The sequence below is a fragment of the Carcharhinus amblyrhynchos genome, chromosome 11 (assembly GCF_965287045.1).
Source record: "Carcharhinus amblyrhynchos chromosome 11, sCarAmb.v2.hapA, whole genome shotgun sequence".
NCBI classification, from domain to species: Eukaryota; Metazoa; Chordata; class Chondrichthyes; order Carcharhiniformes; family Carcharhinidae; genus Carcharhinus; species Carcharhinus amblyrhynchos.
In genome coordinates, this window is record NC_137334.1 from 23741908 (window position 1) to 23761358 (window position 19451).

General features: G+C 47.5%; 1 protein-coding gene across 1 annotated transcript in view; it reads right to left on the minus strand.

The window, feature by feature from the left end:
• Positions 1 to 19451, minus strand: part of LOC145349683 (thioredoxin domain-containing protein 6-like) — a 71189-nt gene that overhangs the window by 24573 nt on the left and 27165 nt on the right. The window contains exons 3-10 of the mRNA XM_080198211.1: positions 17383 to 17486; positions 16443 to 16514; positions 14371 to 14487; positions 13605 to 13680; positions 8464 to 8546; positions 5371 to 5463; positions 4452 to 4606; positions 527 to 726 (exon numbers count right to left, since the gene is read on the minus strand). Of these exons, the coding sequence (XP_080054337.1) occupies positions 527 to 726; positions 4452 to 4606; positions 5371 to 5463; positions 8464 to 8546; positions 13605 to 13680; positions 14371 to 14487; positions 16443 to 16514; positions 17383 to 17486 (900 nt within the window). The remainder of the gene's footprint in view (positions 1 to 526; positions 727 to 4451; positions 4607 to 5370; positions 5464 to 8463; positions 8547 to 13604; positions 13681 to 14370; positions 14488 to 16442; positions 16515 to 17382; positions 17487 to 19451) is intronic.

Genomic DNA, 19451 nt, shown 5'->3' on the forward strand with positions numbered 1-19451 from the left:
ATCAGACTGTGAATCCACAGTCACACACACACACACACACACACACACACACACACACACACACACAGCCACGCACAGTGATACACAGTCACATACACAGTAATAAACAGTCACGCACACACAGACACACACACAGTCACACACACTGTCACACGCACAGTCACACGCAGTGATACACAGTCACACATACACAGCCACACAGTCACACATACACAGCCACACAGTCACACACAGTAATACACAATCACACACAGTAGTATGCAGTCACACACACACAATTACACACACAGTCACACACAGTAATACGCAGTCACACACAGTCACACACAGTCACACACACAGTAATACAGTCACACACACACAATCACACACACAGTCTCACACACAGTAATACACAGTCACACACAGTAATATACAGTCACACACATACTGTCACACACAGTAATACAGTCACACACAATAATACACTGTCACACACACAGTTACACGCAGTGATACGCTGCCTTGCTAAGGAAATGACTCTCACTTTTTTTCTCCTTGAGGATGTCGGGCCTGATTAGAGCCAGGGTTTTCTGCATCTTCTCGTTTCTCTGACCCTGGAGCTGGACTTCAGAGGAAGCTCCAAAGTTGGGGAAGAAGAAGGCCAGCTCCCTGCTGGCCTGCTCTTTGTTGTCACACCCATGAACCGCATTGAAGACATTCTCAGTCCCATACAGAGCTCGAAGACTGTGGGAGAAAATCCACAAAGAGTTAGGAAGCACCGAGGAAACCAGCTGACTGGCAACTTCAGCGTTACCATCCAGCTTGGTTCACCTCCAGAGAGAGATCGCCATGGACACAGCTGTCTTGTATTTTCAACTTTTACTTGGCTTAAGTTGAAGCTGAGTGTGGGAACGTGGCCCCTTTAAGGAGTGATCCTTAAAGGGACTAAGTGATTGGGCTGGACCCTTAGGAGAGGAAGGGGAGGAAACCGGGCCAATTGGGAGGAAGGCAGTGAGGGCTGCGAGTGATGGAACGAGGGCTGAGAATGAGGGGGTGAATGCTGGGAGTGAGGGGGTGAGGTGTGGGAGTGACAGGGTGAGGGCTGGGAGTGAGGGGATGAGAGCTGGGAGTGAGGGGACGAGGGCTGTGAATGAATGGGCGAGGCCTGGGAGTGAGGGTGAAAGGGCTGCAAGTGAGGGTGCGAGGGCTGGGAGTGAGGGGGCGAGGGCTGGGAGTGAGGGTGCGAGGGCTGGGAGTAAGGGGACAATGGCTGTAGTGAGGGCTGGGAGTAAGGGGACAAGGGCTGGGGATGAGGGGGCAAGGGCCAAAAATGAGGGGATGAGGGCTGGGAGTGAGAGGACGAGGGCTGAGAGTGAGGGGGCGAGGACTGGGAGTGGGGGAGGGCGAGGGCTGGGAGTGAGGGGATGAGAGCTGGTAGTGAGGGGATGCGGGCTGGGAGCGAGGGCTGGGAGTGAGGGGGCGAGGGCTGGGAGTGAGGGGGTGAGGGCTGGGAGTGAGGGGGTGAGGGCTGGGAGTGAGGGGGCGAGGGCTGGGAGTGAGGGGACGAAGACTGGGAGTGAGGGGACGAAGACTGGGAGTGAGGGGACGAGGGATGGGAGTGAAGGTGCGAGGGCTGCGACTGAGGGGGCAAGGTCTGTGAGTGAAGCGGCGAGGGCTGGGAGTGAGGGGATGAGGGCTGTGAGTGAGGGAGCGAGTGATGTGTGTGAGAGGGTGAGAGCTGGGAGTGAGGGGGCGAGGGCTGCGAATGAGGGGGTGAGGGCTGGGAGTGAGGGGGCAAAGGCTGCGAGTTAGTGGGCAACGGCTGGGAATGAGGTGACGAGGGCTGGGAGTGAGGGGCCGAGGGCTAGGAGTGAGGGGGCGAGGGTTGGGAGTGAGGGGGCGAGGGCTGGGAGTGAGGGGGCGAGGGTTGGGAGTGAGGGGGCGAGGGCTAGGAGTGAGGGGGGTGAGGGTTGGGAGTGAGGGGGCGAGGGCTGGGAGTGGGGGGGGCGAGGGCTGGGAATGAGGTGACGAGGGCTGGGAGTGGGGGGACGAGGGCTGGGAATGAGGTGACGAGGGCTGGGAGTGGGGGGACGAGGGCTGGGAATGAGGTGACGAGGGCTGGGAGTGAGGGGCCGAGGGCTGGGAGTGAGGGGGCGAGGGCTAGGAGTGAGGGGGGTGAGGGTTGGGAGTGAGGGGGCGAGGGCTGGGAGTGGGGGGGGCGAGGGCTGGGAATGAGGTGACGAGGGCTGGGAGTGAGGGGCCGAGGGCTGGGAGTGAGGGGGCGAGGGCTAGGAGTGAGGGGGGTGAGGGTTGGGAGTGAGGGGGCGAGGGCTGGGAGTGAGGGGGCGAGGGCTGGGAGTGAAAGGGCGAGGGCTAGGAGTGAGGGGGGTGAGGGCTGGGAATGAGGTGACGAGGGCTGGGAGTGAGGGGGCGAATTCTATGAGTGAGAGGACGAGATCTGGGACTGGGAGGACTTGAACCAGGGAGGAGAAAAGGGAGATTTTGTCAGGCCTTTAGTCTGTAATAGTGCATCGTTAAAAAGTCTTTCTGGTTGTTAGAGCCACATTGAGTTGCTGTCAAATCTGTTACACTGGGTTACAGGGTTGTAAACTGGATAGTATTGCAGTTGATAAGGAGGATGTGCTAGATATTCTTGAGGGTTTGAAAATAGATAAGTCCCCTGGGCCGGACGGGATTTACCCTAGGATTCTCTGGGAGGCAAGAGAGGCGATTGCAGAGCCTCTGGCTCTGATCTTCAGGTCGTCGTTGGTCTCTGGTATAGTACCGGAAGATTGAAGGATAGCGAATGTTGTCCCATTGTTTAAGAAGGGGAACAGAGACTTCCCCGGGAATTATAGACCGGTGAGTCTTACTTCTGTTGTGGGCAAAGTTTTAGAAAAAATTATTAGGGATAGGATTTATAGTTATTTAGAGAGTAATGAATTGATTGGAGATAGTCAGCACGGTTTTATGAAGGGTAGGTCGTGCCTTACTAACCTTATTGAGTTTTTTGAGGAAGTGACCAAAGAGGTGGATGGGGGTAAGGCAGTTGACATGGTATATATGGACTTTAGTAAGGCATTTGATAAGGTTCACCATGGAAGGCTTCTGCAGAAAATGCAGATGTATGGGATTGGGGGTGATTTAGTTAATTGGATCAGGAATTGGCTAGCAGATAGGAGACAGAGGGTGGTGGTTGATGGAAAGTATTCGTCATGGAGTTCGGTTACAAGTGGTGTGCCTCAGGGATCTGTTTTGGGGCCACTGCTGTTTGTAATTTTTATAAATGATCTGGATGAGGGTATAGTTGGGTGGATCAGTAAATTTGCTGATGACACCAAAGTCGGAGGAGTGATAGATAGTGAAGAGGGGTGTCATAGTTTACAGAGAGACTTGGACAAGTTGCAGAGCTGGGCCGAGAGGTGGTAGATGGAGTTTAATGCGGAGAAGTGTGAGGTAATTCACTTTGGCGGGAATAACAGATGTGTAGAGTATAGGGCTAATGGTAGGACTCTGAATAGTGTTGATGAACAGAGGGATCTAGGTGTATGTGTACATAGATCCCTGAAAGTTGGGAATCAAGTAGATAAGGTAGTTAGGAAGGCATACGGTGTCTTGGCATTTATTGGTAGGGGGATTGAATTTAGGAGCCTCAACGTCATGTTGCAACTGTACAAAACTCTGCTGCGGCCGCACTTGGAGTATTGTGTACAGTTCTGGTCCCCACATTATAGGAAGGATGTGGAGGCATTGGAAAGGGTGCAGAGGAGGTTTACCAGGATGTTGCCTGGTATGGAGGGAAGGTCCTATGAGGAGAGACTGAGGGATTTGGGGTTGTTTTCACTATAAAGAAGGCGGCTAAGAGGGGATCTTATTGAAACATATAAGATGATTAGAGGTTTAGATAGGGTGGACAGTGATAGCCTTTTTCCTCGGATGGAGAAAGCTAGCACGAGGGGGCATAGCTTTAAATTAAGGGGTTGTAGTTATAGGACGGATGTCAGAGGTAGGTTCTTTACCCAGAGGGTGGTGAGGGATTGGAATGCCCTGCCTGCTGCAGTTGTAGATCCGCCTAGTTTGGGGGCGTTTAAGAGATCCGTGGATAGGTTTATGGATGGAAAGGGATTGGTTTAGGTTAGAGGGTCATTGCTTTTTTAATTGGTCAGCGCAACATCGTGGGCCGAAGGGCCTGTTCTGCGCTGTAATGTTCTATGTTCTATGTTCTAGTGAGTTTTCTCTATTTGGGACAATCACTCTCCTCCTTCAGATTCCTCTGCACTGCACAGCAGGCAGGCAAAAGAGTAATGTTGTCCCAATCCACCGTCTAAAGCTCCATGTTGAAGCAGAGTGGAATATAACATTCTGTTCAATGTATAGGCTGCTGGGCTTCCTGGTTCAGGCTGCTCTGTGTGACATTTCTCAAACTCCAGCACTCGGTGAAACGATCTTCGGGACCTGCCCTCCATTACCTTTTGGGCTTCTCCTGCTTCGCAACTTCCACCTGAGTCGGTCCGATAAACTCTCTCCACAATGGAATGACATCATCTGTTCCCTCAGGTCGGGATAGGATCAGAATCCGGCAAGTTCCACTGGACATGAAACCAATTAACTCCTCAAAATGAGACTGTAAAGTCGAGAAGAAACCAACAGTGCCAGAAAATCAGCGCATGTTATCAGAACGACACATTTTTATGATGGAATTTCTTTTTATTCATTCCTGGGACATACATGTCGCTGACTGGACCAGCATATATTGTCCATCCCTTGTTGTCCAAGGGCAGTTGAGGGTCAACCACATTGCTGTGGCTCTGGAGTCACATGTAGGCCAGACCAGATAAGGACGGCAGATTTCCTTCCCTAAAGGATATTAGTGAACCAGATGGGTTTTTCCAACAATCGACAATTGCTTCATGGTCATCAGCAGATTTTTAATTCCAGATTTTTTTTATTGGATTCAAATTCTGCTGTGGTGGGATTCAATGCCACCCAGACCCTATTCCCATAAGCCCTCATAGTTATCCAGCTAATCCCCCTGACACCAAGGGGCAATTTAGCATGGCCAATCAACCTAACCCATACATCTTTGTAGTGTGGGAGGAAACCAGAGCACCTGGAGGAAACCCACACAGGCACAGGGAGAATGTGCAAATTCCACACAGATAGTGACCCAAGCCAGGCATCGAACCTGAGTCCCTGGAGCTGCGAGGCAGCAGTGCTAACCACTGTGTTACCGTGCTGTCTGAAGGAGGTCCTCCGCGTCCATCACAGCGCAGCCACGGATTAGACCTTCCTGAACTTAGCAGAAAATTAGACTTGTATATCAGGTGAGAATGTTGTTTCCATGATAACCATTCTCTGCACCTCCAACTGAACATCTTCCGCACTCACCTCTTCCACTTTGTGCTGGTAGAAATTGCGTGCCTCTTCCTTGGTTAATGTCCGTTCCTCATGAGCTAATATCTCAAAACCGGCTTCCTGGATCTGAGGAAACACTGATAAACTTTAACAGAAACTTTGCACTTTCAAATTCTTTCTTATTAACAACTTGGTATTGACCCAGGTACATTGTGTCCTCTGGCATTTCCAACAGTCACCATTCCAGGGCCAGTCATGGCAGCCCCTGTGTAAATGGGATCTTGCGAAGACTCGCCACTTGATGTCATTTCTTTTCTATTGCATCTTTACTTTTCCTAAATTGATTGCCAAGTAAGTTGCGAGGTGTTTTAACACAGAGGACCTGATTTTACCATTTTCATTCTAAGTGCTGAATCTGGGTGCAATTCAGATCCGACTTGGAAATCTGCTCCCAGGCGCCCCCATACGCACTCAGCCTGGAAAAAATATCACCAGTCCCATTTGCGTTGTGGGCAGGGCTTAGCGCTGCCGGAATGATTGGAGCTCTGAACTGCACACGCGCAATTGGAAAAATATTTGAAAAAGCGCGCCCGTGTCAGGTCGCTCCTGGGCCGCAGAAAGCCCTCATTGCCCTCCTTATCCACCCACCCTCCGCCCCCTTCCCCCCCCCCTCCCCGCCACCAATCACCCCAGAGTGGCAGTGACCCCCCCCCCCCCACCCCCCTACTACCACCCCTCCAGAGATCATTCAGCACCCCCCCACTCCCACCACCACCACCAGTGAACAATCGGGCTTGCCTTCCCCTCTCCCCCCCCACCCCCCGACCAGAGATACATCTCACCCACCTCCCTCCTCTCTGCCCCCCTCCCTCAGAGAACGATCTGGCCTCACTCTCCCCTCCAGAGGAACATCTGACCAGCCTCCTCCTCCCCTCCCACCAGACAACAATCAGCCCCCCCGCCCCCACCAGACAATCAGCCCCCCCCGCCCCCACCAGACAACAATCAGCCCCCCCCACCCCCACCACAGACAACAATCAGCCCCCCCCGCCCCCACCAGACAATCAGCCCCCCCCGCCCCCACCAGACAACAATCAGCCCTCGTGCCCTCCCCCCCGCCTCCCCCCACTGCCACCAGACACTGATCTGGCCTCACTCCCCTCCCCGCCCCCAACCAGAGAATGACCTGACCCGCCTCTGTCCCTTCCCCCCCCCACCACCGACCTGAGTCAGTGAGCCATTGGAAGCTCAGAATCGCCTCTTCAGCAGCTGGAGCTCCCAAATCAGACTTTTATTTAGCAGGTTCATTACGGCCCAGTTCCGGATCGGCGAACATGGTGGTAAAGGGGGAAATACTGATAAAGTTGGGCGGGTAGTTCATTAATTCAATTTCAATACATGCAAATGCATTTAAATCACCGTTGCGCCCATCAGATCGCAGCCATTCTGAGTTTCAGTAAGCTGGCTGTCTGCGTGGACATGGGCGTGGATCAGGGCAATGGCCTCTCACCCGACCTTTACCACGTTTTCATGCCCGAAAACAGGTGTGACTCAATGGCAAAATCGGGCCCCAAATGTTTGACACAGGGTCACACCAGGGTATAAAGAGCTTGGCTCGGTCATCGTGCAGAGAATCACAGAATAATTATAGCACAGAAGGAGGCCATCTGGCCCATTAAGTTTGTGCAAGTTCCTTCTCTACAGAGGCAGATCCACTAGTCTCATATCCATCCCCCACCTGAGCCCTGAAACTATCCTCGTCAGATTCAATTCAATTCACTTTCAAAAGCCATGATTGAGTGAACCTCTTCCACTGTCAGTGAGTACATTCCAGATTCTAGCCATTCACGGTGCAAAGAATGTTTTACTTGAGTCATTCTCTCTTTCATCTTAAATTTGACCCCTTTAGTGTATGAGTCTTCCACCAGTAGGAACAGTTTCTCTCTCTCTCTGCTCCATTCAAACGCCACATGATTTTAAATGTCCTCTATCCGCTCTATGTTCTCTTGTGGAAGGAGAATATTGCAGCTTCTCCAACCTATCCTTTTAACTCAAATTCTTCATTCCTGGTACCATTCTCATGGTTTGCTCTCTAATGCCTTCACCTTCTTCCCAAGGTGTAGCATCCAGACCTGGGTACAATACCCTAGTTGAGGCTGAACCAATGTTTTGTGCAGGCTTATTGTGGCTTCCCTGCTCTTGGAGAGTCATAGGAATCCCACATTGCAGGAAGAGACCATTCAGCCCATCAATCTCACCTCGGCCCCACGCCCGTAACCCTATGTATTTACCTTGCTAATTACCCCAACACTAAGAGGCAATTTAGCATGGCCATTCAATCTAACCTGCGCATCTTTGGGCTGTGGGGGGGAAACCCACACAAATATGGGGAGAACATGCAAACTCCACACAGACAGTGACCTGAGGCTGGAATCGAACCTGGGTCCCTGGCACTGTGAGGCACAGTGCTAACCACTGTGCCACTGTGCTATCCAGTGTACTGAATATTCTGAATGGTAAAGCCCAAGATTGTGTATACTTCGTTGACCTCTTTCTCAGCTTGGCCCAAAACTTTCAATGATTTGCACCCCAAGTCCCTCTGCTCCTGCACTCCCTTTAGTATCGTAAGCTTCATTTAAAACTGCCTCTCCCTCTTCCTCCTGTCAGAATGTATCACTTCATATCAAAGGAAACATTGACACACTCAATTTTCACTTGCTGAACTTGAAAATGTTTGCCATTTATCATCAGAATTTGCATTAGAGCTGTATGATTTTCTGGATGCCTGAGTCCACAACCAAACTAAAATTCAAACCCAAAGCTAGAATATAAGCATTAATTCCCAACAGACTGAATTTTCCTCAGGTTTCCTCCAGGTGCTCTAGTTGCCTCCTACAGTCCAAAGATGTGCAGGTTAGGTTGATTGGCCCTGCTAAATTGACTCTAGTGTCAGGGGGATTAGCAGGGTAAATGTGCGAGCTTCTGGGAATAGAGACTGGGTGGGATCATTGTCATTACAGGCTCGATGGGCCGAATGGTCTCCTTCTGCACTGTAGGGATTCTATGATTCTATAACAGCTTTTGAGGGAAGTTCCATTACAAACAATTGGACATTGAGCTTCTCACCTTCATTATTATTTCATCTGCTTTCCCGTGAGCCACAGCATCGGGTTTGATTATTGCGACTGTGTAAGACTTGTTGGCAGTAACTGTATTAAAGTGAAACAGAGAAAGGGATTCACAAATACAAGGGATAAGAAAATAAGGAATATGATGCGGAGGAATATTCAACCCCTCGAGCCCACTTCACCATTCAATGCCATCATGGCTTTTCCTTGGCCTGGATTCCATTTTCTCGCCTTGTCCCCTTATCCTGAAATTCTCCAAAGATCAATCAATTTGGGCTTGACTATCCTCAGCAACTGAACATCCACAGACCTGTGGGGTTTGTCGTGTGAAGACAGATTGAACAGTTTAGGCCGATACTCTCTAGAATTTAGAAGAATGAGGGGAGCACAAATTGAGGTATACAAGATGATAAAAGGTATGAATAAGGTGTTGTCAGACTTTTTACTATGAATAAGGTAGATATGGAGCGGATGCTTCCTCTTTTGGGGCATTCTAGGATGAGAGGTCATAGTCTTAGGATAAGGGGCAGCAAATTTAAAACAGAGTTGAGGAAACATAGAAACAAACTACAGCACAATACAGGCCCTTTGGCCCACAAAGTTGTGCCGAACATATCCCTACCTTAGAGATTACTAGGCTTACCTCTATCTTACTAAGTTCCATATACTTATCCATAAGTCTCTTAAAAGACCCTATCGAACCCCTCTCCACCACCGTTGCCGGCAGCCCATTCCACGCACCCACCATTCTGAGTGAAAAACGTACCCCTGTCATCTCCTGTGTACATCCTCCCCAGCACCTTAAACCTGTGTCCTCTTGTGGCAACCATTTCAGCCCTGGGAAAAAGCTTCTGACTATCCACTCGGTCAATACCTCTCAACATATTATACACCTCTATCAGGTCACCCCTCATCCTTCGTCTCTCCAAGGAGAAAAGGCCAAGCTCCCTCAACCTTTCCTCATAAGACATGGTCCCCAATCCAGGCAACATCCTTGTAAATCTCCTCTGCATCCTTCCTATGCCTTCCACATCCTCCTTGTAATGAGGCGACCAGAACTGAGCACAGTACTCCAAGTAGGGTCTGACCAGGATCCTATATAGCTGCAACATTATCTCTCAACTCCTAAACTCAATTCCTCGATTGATGAAGGCCAGTACGCCATACGCCTTCTTAACCACAGCATCAACCTGCGCAGCTGCTTCGAACGTCCTATGAACTCGGACCTAAGATCCTTCTGATCTTCCACACTGCCAAGAGTCTTACCATTAATATGATATTCTGCCATCCTATTTGACTTGCCAAAATGAACCACTCACACTTATCTGGGTTGAACTCCATCTGCCACTTCTCCGCCCAGTCTTGCATCCTATCAATGTCTCGCTGCAACTTCTGACATCCCTCCACACTAATCACAAAACCTCCAACCTTTGTGTCCTCAGCAAACTTACCAATCCATCCCTCCACTTCCTCATCCAGGTCATTTATAAAAATCACAAAGAGTAAGGGCCCCAGAACTGATCCCTGGGGTACTCCACTGGTGACCGACCTCCATGCAGAATATGACCCATCTATAATCACTCTTTGCCTTCTGTGGGCAAGCCAGTTCTGGATCTACAAAGCAATGTCCCCTTCGATCCCATGCCCCCTCACTTTCTCAATAAGCCTTGCATGGGGCACCTTATCAAATGCCTTGCTGAAGTCCATATATACTACATCTACTGCTCTTCCTTTATCAATGTGTTTAGTCACATCTTCAAAAATTCAATCAGGCTCATAAGGCATGATCTGCCTTTGACAAAGTCAGGCTGACTATTCTTAATCATATTATACCTCTCCAAATGTTCATAAATCTTGCCTCTCAGGATCTTCTCCTTTAAATTACCAACCACTGAGGTTAGACTCACTCGTCTATAGTTTCCAGGGCTATCTCTTCTCCCTTTCTTGAATAAAGGAACAACATCTGCAATCCTCCAGAACCTCTCCTGTCTCCACTGATGATGCAAAGATCATCGCCAGAGACTCAGCAATCTCCTCCCTCGCCTCCCACAGTAGCCTGGGAAACATCCTATCCGGTCCCGGCGACTTATCTAACTTGATGTTTTTCAAAAGCTCCAACACATCCTCTTTCTTAATATCTACATGCTCAAGCTTTTCAGTCCGCTGCAAGTCTGCACTACAACCACCAAGATCCTTTTCCATTGTGAATGCTGAAGTATTCATTAAGTACCTCTGCTATTTCTTCCAGTTCCATACAAACGTTCCCACCGTCATACTTGATAGGTCCCATTCTTTCACGTCTTATCCTCTTCCTCTTCACATACTTGTGGAATGCCTTAGGGTTTTCCTTAATCCTGCCTGCCAAGGCCTTCTCATGGCCCCTTCTGGCTCTCCTAATTTCCTTCTTAAGATCCTTCCAATTAGCCTTATACTCTTCTGGATTTCTAGATACTACCTAGCTCTCTGAACCATATGTAAGCTTTTCTTTTCTTCTTGACTAGATTTATTACAGCCCTTGTGCACCACAGTTCTTGTAACCAACTATAACTTCCCTGTCTTATTGGAACACTGCTATGCAGAACTCCAGACAAATATTCCCTGCAAATTTGCCACTTTTCTTCCATACATTTCCCTGAGAAAACCTCTTTCAAATTTAAACCTCCAATTTCCTGCCTGATAGCCTCATAATTCCCCTTACTCTAATTAAACACTTTTCTAACTTGTCTGATCCTATCTCTTTCCAATGATCACTATCTCCAAAATGCTCTCCCACTGAGAGAAGTGACACCTGTCCAGGTTCATTTCCCAATACCAAATCAAGTACAGCCTCTCCTCTTGTAGGCTTATCCACATATTGTGTCAAGAAACCCTTCTAAACGCACCTAACAAACTCCTCCCCATCTAAACCTCTTACCCTAGGGAGATTCCAATCAATACTTGGGAAATTAAAGTCTCCCATCACGACAACTCTGTTATTATTACACCTTTCCAGGATCTGCTTCCCAATCTGCTCCTCAATATCCCTGTTACTATTGGGCGGCCAATAGAAAACACCCAGTAGTTATTGGCCCCTTCTTGTTCCTAACCCCCACCACAGACACTCCGTAGACAATCCCTCCATGGTGTCCACCTTTTCTGCAGCCGAGGAAAAACTATTTCTCCCAAAGGGTTGTGAACCTGTAGAATTCACTACCACAAAGTACAGTGGATCCTGGGACAGTGAGTAAATTTAAGAAGGAGTTAAACAGATTTTTAATTGGCAATGGATTGAAGTGTTATGGGGAGAAGGCAGGAAAATGGGGATGAGGAGCATATCGGCCATGATAAATGATGGAGCAGACTCGATGGGCCCAATGGCCTAATTCTGCTCTTAGAAACTTATGAGAGAAGTCTGAAGATCCACAAAACTCTGAAGAACTTTATTTTCACCGTCATCCTAAGTGGCCCATCATGTTTTCACAAGTCTATGACTCCATGGCCAAATACTGGGCAGACTGAAGTCACTGGGGCAGAATTTTCCTGTCCCGCCCACCACAGGAATAGTAGGGGTGGGGGGAGTCATGCAAAGGTCAGTTGATATTGGGTAAGATTTTCCGAGCTTGGGCCAAGCGCAGGCAGAAATTCCCGCCCTTTTTTTCACTTCACAGTGGCTAACTATAACTGGTATGCTGTTCCACCCTTTGCCAGTGGTGAACCCAATGGGAATCCAGAGAGCATCAGCAGATTGGTTGACGCATCGAAACTGAGCTGATGCCATCATTGCCCAACTTCACCATTTTCCAGAAATGCACGCGGGGACCAAGATGAACTTGGCAGGTGCAATGGGATAATTCCCCCAGCGACTTCCTGGTGTTTAGCCATGGAGTCAGAGACTAGTGAAAGCGTGCGCAGACCTTTTTTTGTGGATCTTGGGAATTCTCTCACCCCACAGGTCTTTTCTCTCTCTAGCTCAGGAGTATCAGAGCCAATTTCAGCAATCAGACCACTGCCTGCTTCATCATTAAATAACAGCAGGGCCTTTCAGTTTTGCGGTGCTCGGTATTACATCAAATGGTGCACTGATCCACCGAGACATTGTTAGAGTTACCATGCACAGTGTTATGGGGAGACTTTGCTGCAAATAACAGCACCACATGCTACACAAAATCCTCATTAACCCCACACTCCAGCTTAGTCGCTCCACTGTAGAGTGAAATAGCTGGTCAAAATACAGAAACAGAGAAAATAATCAAATGAAGTGTTTCTGTAGGTTTTCCCTCCAACATCTCGATCCACTGCTTTCAGATTTGCAATAGTCCTGATTAATCATCTTCTCAGATGATACAAAGAGCAAAGAACAAAGAACAGTACAGCACAGGAACAGGCCTTTCGCCTTCCAAGCCTGCACCAATCACGTTTACATATATAAACCAACTGCCTGTATCCCTCTATTCCCTTATCTGTTCATGTGTCTATCCAGATAAGTCTTAAATGTTGCTAATGTATCTGCCTCAACCACCTCACTTGGCAGTGCATTCCAGGCCCCCACCACCCTTTTGTGTGAAAATCTTCCCCCGCGCATCTCCACATTTCCCCCCTTATCTTGGACTTGTGCCCCTTTGTAATTGTCATTTCTGCCCTGGGGAAAAAAGCTTCCAACTGTTCACCCTATCTATACCTCTCCTAATTTTATAAACTCCTATCAGGTCGACCCCCCGCTTAGCCTCTGTCTTTCAGGGAGAATAATCCCAGTTTATTCAATCTCTCCTCATAGCTAATCCAAGCAACATCCTGGTAAATCTTTTTGTACTCTTTCCAAAGCTTCCACATCCTTCTGGCAATCTGTGACTAGAATTGGACATAGTATTCCAAATGTGGCCGAACCAACGTTTTATATAACTGTAACATAATTTGCTAACTTTTATATTTAATGCCCCGTCCGAAGAAGACAAGCATGCCAAATGCTTTCTTCACCACCTTTTCCACCTGTGCTGCCACTTTTAAGGATGCGTGTCAGAAAGAAATATTCGAGGAAGTTGATTGAAAGAATGTTCTTAGCGCCTCTGATTTTAATTCATCATTGTCAATTTCCAAACACTTATTACTTCCAAAACCAGACCACCTTGTTGCTGTGCTTTCACCCATGATATCATTGCTTACCCAGAACCTCCTCTTCCTCATCTTCCAACACCATCACCTCCTGCTCCTCATCTTCAACCAGAGCTTCGTCCTTGATCTACAGACCAAAGAAGAAAGCATGGATTTAATTGGCTGCCTTGTTAAAAGCTCAGGGACTTCCATTATTGGATGCCAGCCATTGGCCCACATTAATCGCTATCATTCCAGAAGTGGATTCTGCACCAATTGATGGACCCAAAAGGCACTTTGAGAAAACAGGAGCAGAATTTAATAAGAAGAATTTCACCATGATGAGGTTCAAGTTTTAAAGTTTTTAAAGTTTATTTATTAGTGCCACAAGTAGGCTTACATTAACACTGCAATGAAATTACTGTGAAAATCCCCTAGTCACCACACCCCAACACCTGTTCGGGTACACTGAGGGAGACTTTAGCATATCCCAGTCCCAACGCATCGAAGCAGCACGTCTTTGGACTGTGGGAGGGACCGGACCACCTGAAGGAAACATCACGAACACGGGGAGAACATGCAGAATCAAACACAAGTCTCTGCTGCTAGGAGGCAGCAGTGCTAACCACTCTGCTATTGTGCCACCATTTATAGGAAAAAGTTGAGTAGTTGACAGGTTTACTCTGAGGTGTGGCCAGAATCTCCTGTGGTACAAGTTGTTGTAATTCTTTGAAATTTGGTAGTCTTGTGTTTGTCCTGATGCATGCAAACGTTGGCAACATGTCTCTATTCAGTAAAATTTGTCTGTTTTTATCTTCTTTCTCAGTAATGATCTCACCACTTTGCGTTTGGCCCCCTCCTCTATGACTCTCTTTTCAGCATCCAGCTGTTCAAGGATGCACTTCTGCAGCAATGGGGCATTTGCCCCCCTCACAACAGCAACCAACTGCCCTCCCTGCGAAAAAAGACAGGGAGACGCTCAAATTAGCAGCAAGCATTTATTTTTAAATTACAGTAAACCACAAAACAATCTTCACTGTTGATTAAATGTCTAAACACTTAGTGGACTTGGTATTTCATGTGGTCTTTTGAATAAGTCAAAAGTATTGAGAAAAAAGCAATCATCTCTGACGAAAGGTCATCCAGTCTCGAAACATTGGCTGTATTCTCTCGAAGAGGCTGTCCCCTCGAAAGCTAGTGAGAATATTATCAAATAAATAGGTTGGACTAAAACCTGGTGTTGTCAGACTTTTTACTGTGTTTACGCCAGTCCAACGCCGGCATACCCACATCATGATGTGGAGATGCCAGCGTTGGACTGGGGTAAACACAGTGAGAAGTTTCACAACACCAGGTTAAAGTCCAACAGATGTATTTGGTAGCAAAAGCCACTAGCTTTCAGACCTCTGACCCTTCATCAAGTGAATAGAGAGTTAACTAGCTTTTGGGCCTCTGACCCTTCGTCAGGTGAGTGGAGAGTTAACTAGCTTTCGGGCCTCTGACCCTTCGTCAAGTGAATAGAGAGTTAACTAGCTTTTGGGCCTCTGACCCTTCGTCAGGTGTGTGGAGAGTTAACTAGCTTTTGGGTCTCTGACCCTTTGTCAAGTGAGTGGAGAATTAACTCTCCACTCACCTGACAAACAGTCAGAGGCTAGTGGCTAGTGGCTTTTGCTACCACATAAACCTGTTGGACTTTAACCTGGTGTTGTGAGACTTCTTACTCTATTCTCTCTCCACAGATGCTGTCAGACCTGCTGAGATTTTCCAGCATTTTTCTGTTTCTGTTTCAGAAGTAACAAAATTGTGAATCTGTCATAAAAAATCAATGAATGATACTGGAATGAAAGAACTGAAAAAGCTGGAAATACTCAGCAGGTGAGAGCGGTGGGTGGAGGAAGAAAGTTAACAAGCTGGAATTTATCAGGGGATGGGAAAGACGGCAGGAAAATCTGTTGATGTGCAGGAAGTCAGATCGCATCTGCTCCCAGATGCAAATCCAGCACTGGGACATTCTAGTGAGAGTGGGAATGAAGGTGCACTGGATACCTGCCCCAAGGGGGCAGGTCAACATTTCACCAATGGTGAGGCAACTGGCTGATGAGCAGGGAGCTAGAATCTGACAGAAATCCATGAGCCTGGGTCCACAGAGAGAGTTCAAGCTCTTGGAGAGCATTATTTCAGGATTAGGTTTTATGAGTGCTGTTCCATCCATCCAGCAACACCCACAGGGGTGCTTTCCCAATGATACTCATGGGGCGGCACGGTGGCACAGTAGTTAGCGCTGCTGTCGCACAGCACCAGGGGCCTGGGTTCAATTCCAGTCTCGGCTCATTGTGTGGGGTTTGCACATTCTCTCCATGTCTGCGTGGGTTTCCTCCAGGTGTTCTGGTTTTCTCCCACACTCCAAAGGTATGTAGGTTTGGTGGATTGGCCATGCTAAATTATCCCTTAGTGTCCAAAGATGTGCAGGTTAGGTGGATCGCCTATGCTAAATTACCCCTTAGTGTCCAAAGATGTATAGGTTGGGGGATCGGCAGGACAAATATGTGGAGGGTGCAGGCATGGGGCAGACAGATGTACCTGGATGGGATGGTCTGTTGGTGCATACTCGATGGGCCAAAAGGTCTCCTTCTGCACTGTAGGGATTCTATTCTACGGTAAAGCTGGGCAGGATACTAAAAGGTTGGCAGCACTTGTACATCCAGCACCAAACAAGAGTAAGAGGACACAGTGGCACAGTGGTTAGTACTGCTGCTTCACAGCACCAGGAAACCGGCTTCAATTCCCACCTCGGGTCACTGTTTGTGTGGAATTTGTACAGAGGGCTGTGGATGAGGTGGGACAATAAAAAAAAACAAGAAAAGCACGTGATTTGGTTTTGCTTCTTAAATCAGTTTAATATTAACTCACTCCGTAAAAGAGGAACGTGGGTTCACATTTCCCTCTGTACTTCTGCAGTGTATCAATCAAGTCTGCTTCTGCCTGGAGAGATGAATCCACAAAAGCAATAACACATTAAATAGATCAGGAAGCAGATTCGTTCAATTTCTTCCTATAATCAGCTCAGAGTTTCTCTGCCTAATGTGACAGATACAAGTTCTGCAACTGGAGGGTGTGAAGAATGGGCTATTAGTCTGCTGTACTCTGCCAAACCAGCAGGGATGGCAACCTCGCCAGGATTGGCCTGGAGTCTCCAAGAACTGGAGATTAATCTCTCAGGCAGTTCTCTGTGAAACCCTAGGGGAGAAAATATCATTGGCATCTTGTCGTTTTTCTATCATTTTCTTTCATCATTTCCCTTTACCAGATAAAAAAAATTGAAAATGGGTAAAAAAAAGTAAAGCATCATCCCATTGACTAATGAATCTTTTTGCATTCCAATTGGTGTAGGGCGCCTTGATAGGGATTGATGGCTGACTCGTGGCTGGAGTGGGGGGTGGTGGGGGGGGGGCAGGGGGATGGAGGGGACGGTGGTGTGGGGTGCGGGGGAAGGGGGGGGGGCGGTTGCTAAATCACGTGATGAAATTTCCAAGAATGCATTTATTCACAGTTTTGGCAACCCTACATTCTGGGAGAGGTCCATGATAATGGCCAACAATTAAGCTAGCTTCCCATGCTCAGAGTAAGAATTAAAGAGGTGCTGCAGCTGTCCCTCAACATTGAGTTGTAAACTATTCACATGGTGTTCCAGCAATGAACCTTTGCACACATTCCTGAGCAACCCTCGCTCAGGTGAAGCCTGCGTCTGGATTTCCTTCACAGAGAATGGGACTGATTTCACATTTTGAATAATGTGACTTAGAGATGACAGCCACACTCTCAAAGTCTGTACAAAAACTGAAAGTCTTACCACAGCAAAATGCAAACGGTCATCGCCCAGTTCATTTTTAATCTTCCGAAATAAACTGATAACAGCTTTGCATGGACCACACCAAGCCTGATATACATCCACCACTGCCAAAGAGATAACGTCATTGCATATCAGTGCCAGCTGTCTGCATTGGGTAAAATGTGCATTAAATTAGACTGCACAGAAGTAAGAGGTGTGATATCATCAACTTAATCTGTGCCACTTTGAATTAAAGGCTGGAATTCCACCGCCTACCCGCCATGGAATTGGAGCAGGCGAGGGACAGACAACAGAAATGTATCAAGTGAGGCCATAAAATCCCGTTCAAGGTTTTCCTTTCATTGCCTTCTCAATATTTTCCTTTTATTACTGAGATATGGGAAAGACAATAGACAATATTATTATACATCCCCAGCCAAAGTAAAGGCATCAGGAACCAATCATATAGACTTAAACTGGAGACCTACACCAGATCCATCCCCACTTCATCTTATTTTCCACTCAAACCTGGAGCCTTTGAAACTCTAGACTTGACTAATCCAATCCACTCCTGGTTGGTTCTACCCTCCATAAACTCAGCTGCGTGCAAATTAATCCACATCAACTCCATTCACCCATCATCCCTGAGCTTGTTGACCGACATTGGCTCCCAGTGAAGCAACACTTCAATTAAAAATTCTTATCCTTGCTTTCTCCAACGGTTTCTCCCCCTCCCACCTCACCCCCCACACCTACTTCTGGAACCTCTTCCAGTCCTATACACTTTTTAGCAGTCCTCTAATTCTGGCATTCTGTGCATGCTCAATTTTAACAGCTGTTGGCAGCTGTGCCTTCAGCTACCTAGGCCTTAAGCTCTGGAATTCCCTCCCTAAACCTCTTCGTCTCCCTACCCCTCTTTCCTCCTTTTAGTTGCCCGTTAAAATCTGCCTCTCTTACCAATGTTTTGCCTGTCTAATCTCATACTTCCGGATGTGGATCAATGTCAGATACCCTCCTATGAAGACCTTTCATTATATCAAGGACACGGTATAAATGCACGTTATAGGTTCACTGAGGGACATCAATGAATCAATTAAATTTTACAATCGTCAAATAGCTTTCCTGGTTAATTTCCAGAGTCAACTCACAAACTGCCGCTTGGCATTTGAACTCATTACCCTTTGGAATCATGGCCACTAGCCCACTGTCACCTAGCCTTCTTCCTGTCCGCTCTTCCAAGTGTTAACTCATGCTGGGGACACTTCCACAGGTGCCATCAACACACTAGAACCTTACCCAATGGATATTCCTCACATGTGATCCCAAGGCACACATGATCAAACTGGGTTATCTGAGGAGAGAATTCCAGATCTCCCGCAAGGTCAGCTAATGGCTGGCCACAAGGAGAATAAAAGATGTGAATGGCCAAACGGCAGAGAAACTAAAATCAGAGGAGAAGCTGTGACACATGAAGATATGAGGGGAATAAGTAGGAGTGAGGCGAAATTAGAAATAGGGGAGAAAGAACTTCGAGCTGTGCTGGCCTCTGAAAGCAAGTGATATAAGGTCAGCTTCATATATGTCAGCTGGGCTTTTCAAACCCTTGCCGAATGTTAACCCCTTGTAGAGCGCGACTCTCATAACACAATGGAGCGGCACCACTAAACCACCAATGGCCATTCTCCATGTTGGAAATGAAGTGTTGCCTTTCAGTAATTACTGGCACTGTTCCTGAGCGGAGGATGATGACCGCATTTGTACTCACCTACTCTGTGAACCGTAAATGAAGGCGTTACACCAAATGACCTAATGCATGAATGGGAACCCTGTGTATAGGCAAAGCAAACATTTGTACAGAAATAGCAGCAGTTGGAAAACAGGGAGTGGAATTGCCTATTGGGGCCTGATTGCAAAGTTAATCTGGAAAGTCTTCCCACTCAGGTGCCCTTTTCAGTCAAGTCAATTTTTTCATAAATTTCTTGTCAATCTCATTGGTGTACGTTGGATGTAAAATTCAATGTAAGCAAGCAGAATCAGCATTTGCATGACAAGTGCTAAAATCTACATTCCCTTCTCAAGAGGGAATAAAA